The 18,336-nt window shown below is 36.8% G+C and overlaps 1 protein-coding gene across 1 annotated transcript in view; it reads left to right on the forward strand.

Annotated features, from left to right (window-relative positions):
- The window catches only part of SAK (polo like kinase SAK), a 220,575-nt gene that overhangs the window by 182,734 nt on the left and 19,505 nt on the right, over positions 1–18,336 (forward strand). Inside the window, exon 13 of the mRNA XM_090384442.1 lies at positions 12,534–12,664. Coding sequence (XP_090240568.1) covers positions 12,534–12,664 — 131 coding nt within the window. The remainder of the gene's footprint in view (positions 1–12,533; positions 12,665–18,336) is intronic.

The following is an 18,336-nucleotide window of genomic DNA, read 5'->3' on the forward strand; positions in this document are numbered from 1 at the left end:
TGGATCAAGGGATAATAAAAAAATTTAAACTTCGTTACGTGTTTTAAGACATCTCATTGCAAACATGAACGATGTAACATGTGCGAGTGACCTTGCAAAGAAAATCAGCATCCTAGATGCGATTCAATGAATTTCCTCTTCAGTAAACGCAATTAGAAAACAAACTCGTGAACTGTTTTGTAAAGTCTGGCTTCTCAAACGCAAATATTGAAGTTGTGAACAGCAATGTGGAGCACCAAGAAGAACAAGAACTTCAATATCTATTGATAATGTACGATACTTCAGCTACAAGTGACCCTGGCTACAAAGATATAGACTCGAACCTCACTACAGAAGATGGTGCTCTAGATATCAACGACATTATCATCGATATTTTTCAAGAAGTTCTTCATGAGGATGAAGAAATGGAAGGAGGTCATTCTGTCGAAGAACATATTAACGACGAACCACCGATGAAAATAGAAGAAGCGCTCATACAAATCAATTGTTTAAAAATGTTTTTCGCCGCTGAAGAAGATACTGAAGGACTTTCGATGGTTTCTTCACTCCAAACAAATGTTGAAAACAAAATTATCAGCCGGAAGAAGGTGCAGAAGAAAATAAGTGATTACTGTATGTATTTTTCTTAAGATAAAGTCATAATATGCATAGCACAATTGTATGTATATTATTTACAAAAATATTGTGCAAAATCTGTAAAAAATTTAATTTAATTTTACATTAAATGTTTAACGATTTTTCTTTATCTCTTGTGTATGTAATTGTATATTATTTACAAAAATATTGTTCAAAATCTGTATATATTTTAATTTAATTTTACATTAAACGTTTAATGATTTTTCTTTCTTTCTTTTTTTTTTTTTTATCCCTCAGACTTCTTGTTAGGACACTTCTCTCTTCATATTTAAAAATATTATAGAGCATAAATGATGTACATAACCTCTGCACCATTTCTTCAGGATTTCACAGTCCATTTACCAGATAGTCCACGAGTAATGTTTTATGCAATCAGCTAGTGTAGAAGTAGTAGTAGTAGTAGTGGCATGTGATGCAAGAAACCCAGTGTATGAGCTTATGCAGCATCAGCCAAAAAAAAAAAAATATCACACCATTCCCTCCAAATGCCTGTCCAGTTCCTACTTAAATTTATTTAACCTATCAACTTCCACATCGACAGATGAAGTTTGTTCCAGCAATTAACCAGCCGCTGAATAAAGGCAAATTTCTGCACATCTATTCTACATCTGTCTTTTCTTAATTTTAATTTATGCCCCCTTAGGTTTGTAATCTGAACAAGCGGAAGGATCCCATCAGAATTCATCGTGCTCAACCCATTCAAGGCCTTATACACCCCCAATCAGATCACCGTGCAGGTGCCTAGTCTCCAGCCACTGCAGTTTGCAGAACTTAAGCCTCTCTTGGTAAGAGGATCCTGTCATTCCCCTCACCAATCTTGTTGCCCTTCTCTGTACACGCTCAAGCAAATCTACATCCTTCCTAAAATGAGGCCTCCAGATCTGTACACAGTATTCAAGGCGTAGCCTGACCATTGCCTTATACTGAGGGACAATCACTTCCTTTTCCCTGCTAGCAAAATTCCTATATATCATTGACAAAACCCCATGACCTGCCCTGGCAGCCTGTCTGCATTGCTCAGAAAACTTCATATCTGACTGCCCAATTACTCCCAGGTCTTTTTCATTTTCTACCACCTTAAGTGTAGTACCGCACAGTTTCTCTGGGGTTACTTCTACCCATATGCAGTACTTTGCATTTGTCAAGGTTAAACTTCAGTTGCCACTTCTTAGCCCATCTGCCCAAATTATCTAGATCTTGTTGCAGTAGCACACTGCCATTACTGTCATTAACAACCCTGCCAACCTTTGTTCATTTGCAAACTTCAACACTAAGCCTGATATACCTTCATCAATATCATTAATAAATATACAAAACAACGGAGGACCCAACACTGAACCCTGTGGGACTCCACTAATAACATTAGTCCACGAAGAGCAGCACCCATTGATTACTACCCTCTGTCTTCTCCCACTCAACCATCCTTTTATCCATTGTAGCAACTTACCCTTAATACTATTCTTCTCCGATTTGTACAATAGTCTTCCATGCGCAACAGTGTCAAAAGCTTTCCTGAAATCAAAATATATGATATCAAAATTATTTTTTGCATCCAGTTCCTTTGTAACCACATCATAATATCCTATCAAATTTGTCAGACAAGACTTTCCCTTAACAAACCCATGCTGTGTCTAAATTATTGCTGCAGTCTTGTCTAGATGATCCTGCAATGCATCTTTAACCAGTGACTCCATTATTTTACCCCGAACAGAAGTTAAACTAACTGGTCTGTAATTACTCGTGTCACCCTTCGATCCCCCTTTGTGAATTGAGGATACATTTGCACATCTCCAATCTGTGGGGATCTCAGATTGGAGATGTGCAACAATTTTTCAACAATTTTTCCTTCACTTTGCTCTCAGTTATTACAAAATCATTAAGCACCCTGCTACAATTTGATAACCTTCTGCCATTTTCAAACCTTAATAACTCCTCGTGTGTGAATATAGATGCAAAATACTCATTCAGTTTGTTTGCTATCTGAGCAGGATCATCAACGGTCAAACCATCGATATCAAGTGGACCAATCAGATTCATCCCCCCTCCTTTTAGAGTTTATATAAGTAAAGAAATCCTAAATTTTAAATAAGTAATAGTTTAAATAAGTTTAAAGTTTAAATAAGTCTTAAGTTTAAAGTTTAAATAAGTAATAGTGTATAACCTTGCTGCCTAAACTCCGCCAGCCAGCTATGATTGAAGGAGTCCAGTGTATGTGTGTGTGTGTGTGTGTGTGTGTGTGTGTGCAGGGGGAAGGGGAACTGCAAAACTTGCTGTGTGTATAACATATGTAAAAATTTATCTCATACATTTTCCTCCTTTCAAAACCTTTACACCATCTACAAAATGCATTATGGCTAGTCAAACTAATGAAACAGATTTATCTGCAAGAACTAAACTGTCAAATTTTCTAATTCATTTCATGAGGTCATTACTGAACTCAGGAGGATTCCCTTGGATTGGAGAAGCGCCAGTGTGTTACCAATACATATGGTGGTTATAACAGTGAAGTGGGATAGGTAAAATCGTGGAGGCAATGATCAAGAGTGCAGTTCAAGATCATTTGGATAGAAATGGTATTTTGAAGAAAAAATGGCATGGTTTTTGTAATGGGAAAAAACCATATTTAACCAAGTTGGTTAGCTATTTTGTCATTCATGAGCTGGGAGTAGGTAATAATTTCAACCTTATTTATTTGGATTTAAGTAAAGCATTTTATTCAGTCCCAGATGAGAGGTTGCTGTATAAGCTCTCAGTCTAATATCAGTGGAAGGCAAAATCATGGAGGCAGTGAACAAGAGTGCAATTCGTGATCATTTAGATAGAAATGATGTTCTGAAGGGAAAATGGGATGGTTTTATAATGGAAAAAATTATGGTTAACAAATCTGGTTAGCTGTTTTGTCACTCGTGAGCTTGGTGTAGGAAATAATTTCAACATGGTTTATATGGATTTAGGCAAAGCTTTTGACTTAGTCTCAGATGAGAGTTTACTTTATAAGCTAGAACATGCTGGAATCACAAGAAAAATTCTTAGATGGATTATAGGATGGCTGCAGGGCAAGAGGCAGAGGGTGGTTTCCATTAATGGTTATCCTTCAGATTGAGCTAAAGTAAGAGGTGGGGTTCCCCATGGATTAGTAATGGGATGACTGTTATGTTTGATATTCTTAAATGATGTCAATGAAGGAATAGAGGGCATGTTGTTAAATTTTCAAATGATATCTAGATTGGTAGAGTGGTTAACCCCTTGATAGATTATCCTGAGATATCTCGTTTTTAGTTTTAAAAGTTATTTGGAAATTAGCAAAGAGTTCTTTACTTGTGTAAACTCTAGAAGGAAAGGGATGCATCAGATTGGACCACTTAACATAGATGGATTGACCATTGATGGTCATGCTCAGGTAGCTGACAAACTGAATGAGTATTTTGCATCTACATTCACGCATGAGGAGTCATTCAATGAGGGGAGTGCCAGAAGTTTATCAAATGCTAACAGGGAGCTAAGTGATTTTGTAATAACTGAGAGCAAAGTGGAGGAGAAATTGTTGCAATAAGGAAGGCACCTGGGGTGGATGGGATCTATCCAGTTATATTAAAGGAGGCAGCAAAGGAAGTAAGCAAACCCTTAGCCATAATTATGAGAGCTTCCTTGGACTCAGGAGAGGTCCCCATAGACTAGAGGTGTGCAAATGTATCACCAATTCACAAAGGAGGTTCAAAAAGTAACACAAGTAACTGCAGACCTCTTAGTTTAACTTGTGTTCCGGGGAAAATAATGGAATCACTGGTTAAAGAAGCATTGCAGGATCATCTAGACAAGACTGCAGTAATAGTTAAGACATGGCATGGGTTTGTTAAAGGGAAGTCTTGTCTGACCAATTTGATTGTATACTATGATGTGGTCACAAAGGAACTGAATGCCAAAAATAATTTTGATATCATATACTTGATTTTCAGGAAAGCTTTTGATACTGTTGCACATGGAAGACTGCTGTACAAATTGGAGAGATATGGCATTAAGGGTAAGTTGCTACAATGGATAAAGGAATGGTTGAGTGGAAGACGAGAGAGAGAGAGTGGTAATCAATGGACACTGCTCTTCGTGGACAAATGTTAGTGGAGTTTCCCAGGGTTCGGTGTTGGGCCCATTGTTGTTTTGTATATTTATCAATGATATTGATGTATCTTCATCAATATTATATTGCAGATGATACAAAGGTTGGCAGGGTTGTTAACAGATGATACAAAGGTTGCAGATTATACAAAGATTGGCAGATGATACAAATGTTGCCAGGGTTGTTAAGGACAGTAAAGACAGTATGCTACTCCAACTGGATCTAGATAAGTTGGGAAAATGGGCTGAGAAGTGGCAACTGAAGTTTAACATTGACAAATGCAAAGTACTGAATATGGGTAGTGATAACCGAAGAGAAACGTATCAACTCTGTAGTACGACACTCAGGAAAGTGAAAAAGACCTGGGGGTAATTGTGCAGTCAAATAGGAAGTTCGCTGAGCAGTGCAGATAGTCTGCCAGGGCAGGTCATGGAATCTTGTGAATGATATATAGGAATTTTGCTAGCAGGGACAGGGAGGTGATTATCCTGTTATACAAGGCAATGGTCAGGCCATGCCTAGAGTACTGTGTACAGGTCTGGAGGCCTCATTTTAGGAAGGATGTAGAGTTGCTAGAACGAGTACAAAGAAGGGCAACAAGACTGGTGAGGGGAACAAAGGGTGCTCTTACCAAGAAAGGCTTAAGTGCTGCAAATTGCAGTGCTTGGAGAGTAGGCACCTGTGAGGTGCTCTGATTGAGGTGTATAACGCCTTGAATGGGATGAGCAAGCTGAATTCTAATGGGATTCTTCCTCTTGCTCAGACTTTAGCAAGTCTGAGCAAAACTTGCCCAGACTGTGCCCCCCTAAGAACTTTAGGAGGCACAGTTTCAAATTGAGGAAAGATAGTTGTAGAATAGATGTGCGGAAATTTGCCTTTAACCAGCGGGTAGTTGATTGGTGGAACAGGCTTCCATCTTTTGTTGTGGAAACTAATAGCATAAATAAATTTAAGGCTGAGCTGGACAGGCATTTGGAACGAATGGAGAGGTGAAATGGGAGGGTTTTTTTTTTTGGCTGATGTTTTATAAGCTTGCTTTCTTGCATCGTATGCCTCTACTAATGCTTATGCTAATCTCAGGATACAATAATACTCAAAGCAAACAATAATACCTTTGAAACAATAATTTCAAATTTACAATTGAAACGTATTTTCTCAGTCATTTATCTGGCTAATTTTCCATTAGCCAGATAAATCCCGAGATTTTCTTATGCCTGGCAGCAGATGACTGGTTTTCATTTTATTTATGTTTATTTATTGTACATTTGTACAGCAATGTCAGAACAGTAGCACACATTCCTATGTGATGCCAGTAAGTAAAATAAAATTTGCCATCTTAAATGCTGAATGGTGATAAGCATTAACCAATTAGAAAACAATGTCGAAAAATATTTCAGCGCCCTCTTGAACTGCAGCCCATAAGCAATGCTTACCTTGCCTATCCAGTTGCGGCGGCTGTGTGTCAGAATGTAGTTAGTTCACGATTGTTGCTTGTGATGAGAGATTACTGCTTGTGCATTTACTTGATTTTTTTAATTTTTTTATATTGTGAGTAGTGAAGAGTGTTTTTCTGTTCCTTTTAGCTCAAGCGCTAATTTATTTAAAAAATCCGTATAATTTGCACTTTTTGTTGGCATACACGAGATAACTCGGGATGGCCCAAATGGGTTAATTACTCCCATGTATTTTATACTAAAAAATTTATAAAAAACCCAAAAAAGTATACAATGAGTATTCGCATGATACGTACTTTTAATCTGTAAAATAAAAAAAGTTGATCTGTTATGGCACATTTTCAGGGGAAAAAATGTTCCGGGAAGGGGTTAAAGATCAGAAAAGTAGCAGCTGTGTTTTAATGCAGCGAAACGCAAGTGTTTGGGGAATAGTAACAAATAATTTATACACTTGGTGGGGTTGAACTATAAATAAACATTTTAAAGGAAAAAAGGGATTTGAGAGTTATATGGTAGTAGTAGTGGCATGTGATGCAAGAAAGCAAGTCTATGAGCTGATGCTGCATAAGCTCATAGACTTGCTATGAGCTTATGCAAAAAAAAAAAATCACACCATTCCCTCCAAATGCCTGTCCAGTTCCTCCTTAAATTTATTCAACCTATCAACTTCCACGACAGATGGAAGTTTGTTCCAGCAATTAACCACCCGCTGGCTAAAGGCAAGTTTCCACATATCCATCTTTTCTTAATTTGTCTTTATGTCCCTTAGGTTCGTAATCTGAACAAGTGGAAGGATCCCATCAGAATTCAGTGTGCTCAATCCATTCAAGGCCTTATACACCTCAATCAGATCACTGCGCAGGTGCCTAGTCTCCGGCCACTGCAATTTACAGAACTTAAGCGTCTCTTGGTAAGAGGATCCCTTCATTCCCCTCACCAATCTACACTTGGGGTAATCCTAAGAGCAGAGCTTAGATAGGAGTAAGATGTGCTAATGTATGTATTCTCCCTATCAGAGTCATAAACAGGTGTTCCATAGTCTAGCTGGTATCTCATTCGGAACACAAGTGGAGTAATGACTGTACATAAGTGGAGTAATGATCTGCATCCCCCTCGATGTACTAAAGATGACCTGAAGTATATTCATTTTCTTAGTTCATAGAGGTAACGTTTGATATGTTCTTGGAAGTTTAGTTATTTGATTATTGATTAAAATGAAGTCAATCAATCAAAATGAAATAAAATTACTAAAATCAATAAACTTATCAAAAATTAGCCCTAGGAGACAGAATGCTGTTCACAATTGGAAGAGGGCGATTGGCCAAGTGTATAACTCAAGTTGAGGATTCATCTTGTACATATTGCAGAAATGCATGGCTATAGATTTGTGATTTGAGTCTCTATCCATTTTGTGCCATTCATAGTTTAATGTTATTTATTGACATTTGCAGATGCCTCTCAATGTAACTTATATTCTGGGAATGACAGGATGTGATAAAATCATCAGCATAGAGATATGAGTTGACAGGGTTTGTAATGCTGATTGTGATATTGTTTATTCTTATTGCAAATAAAGTGGCACGGAGAACAGAGCCTTGTGGGACTCCTCGTATGTATATTTCAGACGAAACCTGCTGGTATCAAACTTGGAATGACCTGCGTCAAAGGTAATTTTGGATAAAGTAAGCAATTCTGGTAAGTGGCCTCTAATGTCAACAGGATGGAGATCTCTTAGGAAGCCATAGCACCACGTGGTATCAGAAGCTTTCTCTATGTCGAGGCATACTATAATGAGACATTGATTTCCGATAAATGCATTTCTTATGTTTTATTCAGTTTTTACTTATGAGATATAAGGAAGACCTATTTTTCTGAAAGCCAAACTGATTATTACTGATTATGCTTTAGGATTCGGGGTATCAGGTGAGACGATGGTGCACCATTTTTTCAAAAGTTTTGCTCAAACAGCTGGTTAGGGAAATCATTCTATAGTTGTTAGAATTCAAATGATCTTTTTCTGGTTTAGGGATAGTTATTACATGGGAATGTCATCAGGAACTGGGGAATATACACTCCTGCCTAAAAGTTTGAAATCACAGCATATGACAACAGTTTTCATTATTTTATTATTATTTTTTTTTGAAATTAGCTATGACAATGTAAGGTTGACATAAAAAAACAACACACTACAAATTATTTTAAGAATTTTTATTAAGCATTTAAAAATTTACAGCAAAAAATATTGAAATGATTAATATTAATAACTATACTGACTTTTCATCAAAATATCCTTCATGGGATTATCACTGCCTTACAAAGACGTGGCATTCTGGTGATTAATTTTATAATACTGTCTTGACTAATATTTTTCCAAGCGATCTGCAAGGTTTCCCATAAATTTTGTGAAAATGGGCAGACTTCATAGACTTGGCAGTCTGTATGATCCCATAAAAGCTCTATTAGGTTTAAGTCAGGCAATTGGGGGTGCCTACACCATAATTTGCAGTTTATAGTGTGGGCACCATAAACTGCACCCTCTTCTTGTTTAGTTGCTAGAAAGTTCCTGCATAGCTTAGAACTGCTTCGGGTCATTGTCTTGTTGCAATATAAAATTTCTTCCACAAAGTTGAAATCTAGAGGGTATTGAATTACATCAAAGAATGCTTTTATAGCCTTCTTTTCTTAAAATCCCTTCAATTCTGATGATGTCACCCTCTCCAGAAAAACAGAAGCAACCCCAGAACATAAGTATTTCATTAAGTTCCATTAAGTATTTTGCTCAGCATCATTTTGTCTTCCACTTACTTACTATGAGGGCCAACATCTGCTTAACCTTTGAACATATAAATATTCCACCCGTCACTTTTTTTTCATCAGAAAATTTTGGAAACAGCTTTTATATGCTTGAAGATATGTCACTTTGAGAGTCTGATGCTTTAACAGTTTTATTGACCAATCCCATCTTAATGTGAAGTGATGGAAACACGACTTTGTTTCTTATTGAATCAAAAGATTGTTTTTACTACATTGTGTGCACTAGGCTGCAACTCAATTCTGGCAAACAGTTCACTTCCCCCAAACGTTGCCCTGCTGTTTCAAGAGGCAGAGAAAGCAGGGGAGTCATCTTGCAAACCCAGAAGCAACACCAGCATCTGGAAGATTCCACAAACATCCAATTATACCTATCATTCTTGATCCTAATACAGTCAGTCCTCGTATAGCATGATAGTTGTGTTCCTAGAAACCCTCGTGCAATGCAAAATCGTGCAATATAAACAACAGGCCCTATGGGAAAAATGGGTTAGGGTTAGGTGCCGACCACCCAAGATTGAACACACATTTGTAACCAAAACATTACCAAACATAATAAATAATCGTAATAAAATACTTGCGTATTTTATTACGACTATTACGTAATAAAATATTGCTAATGCTTTTGCTTTTTCGTAAGCAAACTTGTTTTTTGTTTGATTTTCTATCCAAACAGATGACAGCCGTTCCATCTCTTCCAATTCTTTGTATCTTAATCTAATGGATTTTAATTACACTTTGAGTTGTTCCAGCTATGAAAGTTGTTTTTATTTTCTCTGCATTCTTTGTAATTCTCGGCGTTGCCTCATTTAGGTCTGTAGCACGTGCAATATCATGTGGTCTTTCATTTCGCTCAAAGCGTTTCACAATTTCATATTTTTTCTCTATCGACAGAGGCAGACTGGCCATAAGCCTTACCGGGGAAACCCCGGTGGGCCGGAGGCCGGTGTGATTTTGGCCATAAACACTAGTATGAGGCCACTATAAATTTTCCGGGGTAAGAATTTTTGACCCAGTCTGCCTCTGTTTATCGATATTGCTTTTCTTTTTCTCTCTGAATCTGCAGTGTCTTCACCAGGACGCTTCATTTTCACACCTTTTAAGTATTTTACTCATTTTTAGGGAATAAAGCACAATTACAAAACGAGGAGGCACGTTTGATACACATAAACAAAGCTGTGTGCATGTAGCAACTGAATAAACAACACTGTAAAGGCAGAGATACTCTATTAACACCTCACATTTTACTATAGCACATTTCTAGGGGTTACTACCATAAAACAATAAAAACAATTTCCAGTTGCGTTTTTGCTAGTGGAATCTGTTATAAACTGGTAGTAAACTCGATCTAATTGCATTTGTGATTATACCGATAGCTGGAATTGTGTTGGTTTTTACGTTATTATGGTGAAATGTGTTTCCCCTTCACTGATATAAAGTTATAATTCCTTGGGGGTGATTCTGCGTTCAACTGCCATTTCTTGTAAACACAACGGCGAATCGTGCATAAGCGAATTCGGTTCGTGTTATATAAGATATCGTTCCCCTATTTATAAATCATGTATGATCGAATTCGTGTAGTGTAAACGTGTTATACGAGGACTGACTGTACATGTTTCAAATTTCTGTAGTCCTCTAAATATGAAGTGTTCAACAGAAATCATGGGAGTGTATATTCCTATTGTGAAATAACATAGCTTTCAAACTTACTTGAACTTTTTATGAAAGATGCTACTCTTCTTGATTGTGACAAATACCAGTCTCTTCATAAAGAACAATCAAATCAAAACAATATCAGGGATTCTGCAACATTTTAAAACATAAACATGTTTTAAAATTCTTTAATTTTTTTTATTAAAATTTACAATAAGTACTGCAGTCCATTAAAAAAAAGATGAATTATAGGCACTCTTTAAGCAGAATGACCCTGCACCCTTTTACTACATTTTGGGCACCACTGCCCACTAGGTTAAACTTTTAATTGAAAAATTGCTAAAATTGTTTATATTCAAAGCACTCTTTATTGGCATTCGCATTAGTAGAGGCATATGATGCAAGAAAGCAAGCTTATACAGCATCAGCCAAAAAAAAAACTTTCCATTTGCTTCAAAAGTTTGTTTACTTCTTTCTTGAATTTATTTAAGCTATCAGCTTCTACAATGACAAATGGAAGTTTGTTTTAGCAATCATCCACCCACTGGCTAAAGGCAAATTTCTGCACATCTATTCTAGAACTGTCTTTTGTCAATTTTAATTAATGTTCCTCAAGTGATAATAATCGGAGCATGAGGAAGAATTCCATCAACATTGAGCTTGCTCAAACCCTTCACGGCCTTATACACCTTAATCAGACATCTCGTAAGTGTCTAGTCTCCAGACGCTGCAATTTATAGAATTTAATCCTTTCTTAGTAAAAGCAATCCCCTATTCCCCTCACCAATCTCATTGCCCTGCTTTACACTCATTCCAGCAGCTCTTACGTCTTTCTTAGTAAAAGCAATCCCCTATTCCCCTCACCAATCTCATTGCCCTGCTTTACACTCATTCCAGCAGCTCTTACGTCTTTCTTAAAACGTGGCCTTCAGACCTGTATGCAGTACTCAAGGTGTGGCCTGATCATTGCCTCATACAAAGGGATAATCACCTCCTTATCCCTGCTAGCAAAATTCCTGTATATTATTGACAAGGCCCCATGAGCTGCTCTGGCAGCCAAAAGCTGTTCAAAAAACTTCATGTCTGGCTGCATAGTGGTATTTCAATATCTGATTGCATTATGGTATTGCAATTCAAAGTTTAAGTTTTTGTGCATTATAAATTATGCTCAATGTTAAATTTCTCTAGACTTCTTGTAGCCAAGGTAAAGAAATCCTAGCTTAACTGTTCTATTTAAAGGGTTTTTTTTTTTTTTTTTTGTTTAAATTATGTGCAATACTACATGTATATCAGTAACTCATTTATTTAAATCTTATTGGCAATATTATATATATATATCCCTCTACAATAATTCCTGTTTAAAGATGCATGCAGTAAATAAAATAAGATTACCCAGACATTGTTATAGAAGACTGTAACCCACTCACATAAAAATATTGATGCATATTACTGTGTACAGTTGTCAGTGTCACTCTAATGACATTGTTTGCAATGTTACAAAATGCTTATATTAATGAATCAAGATAAAAGTAAGGAAAAGCTTATGTTAGTTGAAGGAGAGGTGCTGAAGTAATATCAGTGTTTGAATATAATGAAAGTAAAATTGAGAGATTTTTGTTTTCGTATAAAATGTAGAGATGTCAGTATAAGTGTATTGCTTATTTGAATTTCAAGTGTAATAAAACTAGGTTACACTATAACCTAGTGTAACCTAGTGTGTGCTGTTAATGAATTCTTGTTATGTGAAAAAAAAGCTTTGGTATTTATGATATACCTTATAATCTACCTTAATCTATATGTGTGTGTCTCTATACATTGCAGATATATTAGTTCAAGTTTAGTTAATAATAAAATATATCTTTCAGGTGGAAAGGTAACGAAACAGTGTGATTCTGTAAAGTTGATTGACTCTGAGGGAAAGATTTTTAATTTTCAGTCTGAAGATGTATGCATTGTCACTAGTGACATTCAGCCTATGTGGGATCATTTCAGTGAGGTTGGTAAAATAGGATATATGATGCTTACGCCAAAAGTAATGCACACAATTTTTTTTAAAAAGTTCTACTCTACAGATTGTTACTTGTACACTATGTACCTATGTCCTTTCCTTTTATTCCAATGAAGGTGCCTTTCTGCATGCTGTTAATGAATTCTTGATGTGAAAAAGAAAAGGTAACTATTTGAAACATCCATAACTGGCTATATAAAGTGTATGGGAATGATGCTGTATGGAATGTGTATGGGACATTACTGTTTAATAAGCATTTGACTGCAGCACAATCAACTAGTGGGCTAACAGATAACACCTGTAGAAGTGGGGGGAGGTATGGTGATCGGTGTAACTGTCCACAATCAGCAGAGACGTGCCAATGTTGAAAAGGTGAACCAGTCATTATGGTGAAGCAAGCGTGTGCAGAATAGGAAAATAGTTGGCCTATGCAAAGGTCTGCTCCTAGGTGAGTTGCTCAACAATTGACTGTCATATACAAGGAGAAGCTAAAAACCATTTGTTTGTAACGTCTTGCCTCACGAAAATGGGCAGCAATTTCTTGCATGTATCACAACAAGAGATGAAACTTTGAACCACAGATAGAAAGAAAGTTTATGGAGTGGTATCATATCCATTTTCTATGGTGAAAGAAGTTAAAGAAGGCTCCATTTTCTGTTATGGCAAAATTTTTTAATCACAGTTATCCTGGTGGACATCATACTGAAAGGTGCCACCAACAGTTCAGAAACATATGGGAACATGTTGCAGAAATTTGTACACATCTGTGCTGTGTTCAGTTGCACCAGCTATGCAGAACATTTTGTTGCAGCACAATAATACTTGGCACCATATCAGTCTGTGAACTATGAAGGCAATTGCCAAGGTTGGACTGTCTTGTTTCATCCTTCATGCAGTTTTCACCTTAAGCCACTGGACTGTTAACTGAAATAATCAGCATTATAACGTGATGGTGATTATCTAGAAAATTATGATGGATTCCTAGGTAATATATCTATACTGTATATTATCAACAGTGCTGTAGAAAATTATATAGCATTGTGAAAAATTATGGGACATTACTGTTCAATTGACTAAGCTAACTTTATAATTTTAGTCACATTATTTGTAGGTGAATTTGATTAATAATCAAATCAAAACCATGCATCAAACAGTGATGCGTGGTTTGGCAATTTATGTTATGTTCCTAGTGCACTACGATTAACTAATTATACAAAAATTTTTACAGTTTTGTAGCAGTACTAATCAAAATTCTAGTTCAGTAAAAACTGTATATTTTATAAAAAGCTCACCTTAGAGGTGTTTTATAAAATACATGCACTAGGATTGAACTAGGATTTTACTTTTATTAATTGTATTAATTTTTTCTAATTTAAGCAGTAAGTTACGTATTTATTATTCAATAATTGAAAATATGCAATTGTGATTTATACCATTTTACTACTTGTAGTAGTAAAATTTCTACAAAATTTCACTACTACAAATAGTAAAATCTGTCATCAGTCATTTGACAGTGCCAAGTTAATATAAGCCTTCTTGTAATTTGATGTTTTCTTGTTAGGGCTTGAAGAAGAGGAATGCTCTTTTCTCTAGATCAGTGGTTTTCAACCGGGGTGCCACGGCACACTAGGGTACTGCAACAACATTCTTGGGGTGCCGTGCCATGTAATTTGCGTTAAAGTTACTTATTATTATTTATTATTTTTTTTTAAATTTGTATATTTATTTCATTATAAAAAGGTGTACGGTATCCATTGTACTGTATCTTTTTAATTTTGTGGTGATCTATAATTGATCTTTGTTTAGTACCTCTATATAAAGAATAAAATTATTATATAGGTATATATTAAAAGGTCGAAAACCACTGTGTTAGGTATTTCTTTTGACCTAGGGGTGTCGTGAAAAAATTACTAGGACACTAAGGGCACCGTGAACCGAGAAAGTTTGGGAACCTCTGCTCTAGATGATAAATTTGGAATTTGAAGTATGAGATTATATAGTAGGTTTGGATTTCAAATGAAATTCGTATGCTTTACTGTGTTTGATTTTGATCATGGCAAGCTTTCCGTTCCTGCCAAAAACCAAGGCTCAGTATTCAACTTTAAAGCATGGGCTTATGTTCAGTTTAGTGAAAAATGCTATTATTCATAGTTCTGCCAGAGTTGTTAATATCATTTTAAATTATATATCATCACCTGAAAAAGTGAATCCACTATACATTTAAAAAGCTGAAACACTGCCAGGACACCAGGACACTCTCCCATCCACTTATCTGTTAACTTTTAATGCTGTCTTGAATTTTACATCTGACTCCCATTTGCCAGTGTGGATTCCATCATTGTCAATCCACTGGCAATATCTTTGCCTATTTAATTCACCTCTACACATATTTCATGAGAGATTTTTGAGAAACTTTTTGAGATACAAAGAATGGAGAGACTTTGTTAGAGATGAGTCATTAATTAACCTTAGTGCCCTTTTTTGAATGTAATCTAGAAGCCGAGAAAGGTTTTGGCGGTACCACCCCAAATGTGGGAACAATTTTCCACGGTAGGGTGGATTTGCAATTTGTACAGAATGAACAGCTGTTTGGAAGAAAGGTAATGCCAAGGGCAAAGGAGAAAACCCAGATTTTTAGTTGTAGAGGAAGCAATATTTGTAATGTGCTCATGCCAAGAGAGAGATTAGAAGGGATAGAGATATATGAGATCTAATAGAGATATATGATCTTGCCTAGAAATCAGTGTCATTGAAGATAAGTATAGGAGCAGAAGAATCCTTTTTGCTAGATATAAGATAGGACTGAGTTTTAGAAGGATTGAAATCAACTCAGTTATCTTTGCCCCAATGGAGAATTACCTGGAGATAAGCATTTAAGGAATTGGTAGTGGATATTCGAGAAGTTGAAGCTCTTTATGCAGAGTCAAGTTTCTCAAACTGGAAGGTGAATGCAATGTGCTACCATCAGCAAAACTATGGATAGGATTTCTGGTCAATGGAAGTAGGTCATTAATATGCAAGAGAAAAAGAGTGGAAGAAAGAATTGAACGTTGAGGAATACATGCATTAGTGGAGAAGTTAGAAGAAAGACAACCATCTACCATCACCTGCAGTGAGCGGTCAGAGAGAAACCTGGATGTCCAACTTGAAAAAAAAATCAGCGAACCATAAGATGGAAGCGCATTTAGAAGGCCTTTATACCAAACATGATCAAAAGCCTTTGAATGTCAAGAGCAACTGCTCGAGTTTCACCAAACTTTTCCATTGAATTTGTCCATATATGGGTAATGTAAGTCAGAATATCACCAGTGGATCAACACTAACGGAATCCCTACTGACAATCATTGATCAGATGGAAGGTTTCTATATAGTTTAAGAGTTAGCAGTGAATTGATTTCTCCATTACTTTAGAAAGAGTAGAAGTAAGTACAGTGGGACAATAATTGGATAGGAGGGATATGAGCAAATATCCAAGCAGAAGGGAAAACACCTTTGGAATAAAAAAGGCAACAAAGAACAGGAGTAAGTTCAGGAGCACAGGTTTTGAGAATAAGTGGAGAAATACCATCAGGGCCTGGAGCTTTCTTAGCATCAAGATTGTTCAAAATCCTTCTGAAATACTTTTGATGGAGACCACAGAGGTTATTGAATGGAGTGTACTGGGAATGGTAGAAGATGGTCTACCAAGATCATGAATACACGAGTTGGAAGAAAAGTAGGATGCCAGCAGGTCAGCTTTATCTTTGGCTGAAGTGGTAATAGAACCATATTGTTTTGACGGAGGTGGGAATAGAGATGGGCAAAAGTTGCAGCCTATAACTTTGTCAAGAGACCAGAATGCTCAAAATTTGCTTCTTGTCCATTTGGACAAGAAGCAAATTTTCTACTGTTAGCCTGTTCGAAATCTAGTTTGGACTGATTAATAACTGTTGTGAGCTTTGGTGTAGGCAGAAAATTAACCTGCTGATTTCAGTGCAAGCCAATTGCAATATTCAACATTCTTATCTCAAACAGCCTTGGCACATTGACACATTTATTGGAAAACCAAGATTTAGATAAAGGATGAGATTTTAAGGTGGAGTGTGGAATAAAGGATTTCGTCCCTACTAGAATAGTTTCACTGACATGATCTGAGCAAATGTTGACAGCAGAAGATTCAAACATTAATCTGACCAAATTAAAAAAGAAAAGATATCTCACAGAGCATCCCATGCAAAACAACACGAGGTTAAGAATGGCCATGAGAGAAATGCTCTATTGGAGAAGAGACCATCATCAAGTTGTGATCTGAGGTGCCTAGAGGACCACTCACCTTGACCATGTACTCAGAAGGGTTGTTTGGGAGAAAAAGATCAAGGTGGCTGCATGGTTAGGATTGTCTCTTATTCTGGTAGGTAAATGAACAATCTATGTGAGGTCTTTAGTAATTACAAAAGCCTCAGCGTCTTGACCAACTGTATCCATGTGCCCAGAAAACAGGAGCCAGCTTAAGTTGTAAACATTAAACTCACCAAGGAAAATTACCCACTGTTAGGAATGTTGAAATGGAAAATGTTAAGTTTCAAAAAAGGAAGTCAGAGTTCCAAGTGATTTGAGTTGGGAGAATGATAGAGGCAACAACTGAATTTGACAGAATGGGGTAGAAAGATTTTAAACCAGATAAGATTGAAAAGAGGAGAATCCAGATTACCAAGTCTCTGACAGGGAATATCAGAGCAGATATATGCACAATTACCACCTTGGAAGCCAAAACAATCATACAGCGAATAATTGGGCAACTGAGATGAGAGTGGTCGAATCAACTAGTAACTGGGATTCTGTCAGAAAAAGTATATGAGGTCTAGTGAACCAAGTGGAAATGGACATCACTGAGATTAGAACTGACACAAATATTTGTGAAATGAATGAGGAAGTGTTTGGGGGGTTTTGATCTTTGCACAAATAAGTTTGTCCTATTAGTTTGACTGCACGATGTATTCAGTAGTAAGAAAATGTGGGGAGGATATGCTGTATGGAGTAACGAAATTTTTATGGAGTAATGAAAGGATATGGCATACACATGGCAGGAATATACTCAGCTCCTTAACATAATGTGGCCTCGACAATGCCCCTGCATACACACTACTCAGACTCCCACCAGTCACTGTCTGGCAGAGTAGAGGCAGCAAGGTTATACACTAGCTGATCTGGAAGTCCCCTAGAAAGTTACCATTAGGTTCGATCCAGTGAGTGGCTGGCCTGCGAACACCATTTTAGAGCTGTACCCTCAAAATGTAAGGAAGATTTGATCTTACCATGATGTCCATCATAACCTCAAGACATCAATCATACTGCATGATGGGAGGGTTTCTGGAGCTTTTCTCCACAGATAAACATGGGTTCTGCCACTTCAAGCCTCCACTAAGCAAAGTGGTGGTATTGCATCAGTTGGTGAAAGTCATCTACTACCTAGTATTCCTGGTAACACAGAGGGAGTCATTCCTCGTGGTGTGGATGCCACACCCTTACCCCTGCTTATATTGGTTCACACTTTGGGTGGTCACCTTTAATATTCTAGGTGCTGTCTTTCAGGACTTGCAAATGGGGGTTATACCCAGGGTTACTAAGTCCCACCATCGTTAAGGTGCAAGCAGAGGATTTAGCTTGACATGAAGTTCAAT

The sequence above is a fragment of the Mastigoproctus giganteus genome, chromosome 11, assembly GCF_048544385.1.
Source record: "Mastigoproctus giganteus isolate SK-2022 chromosome 11, ASM4854438v1, whole genome shotgun sequence".
NCBI classification, from domain to species: Eukaryota; Metazoa; Arthropoda; class Arachnida; order Uropygi; family Thelyphonidae; genus Mastigoproctus; species Mastigoproctus giganteus.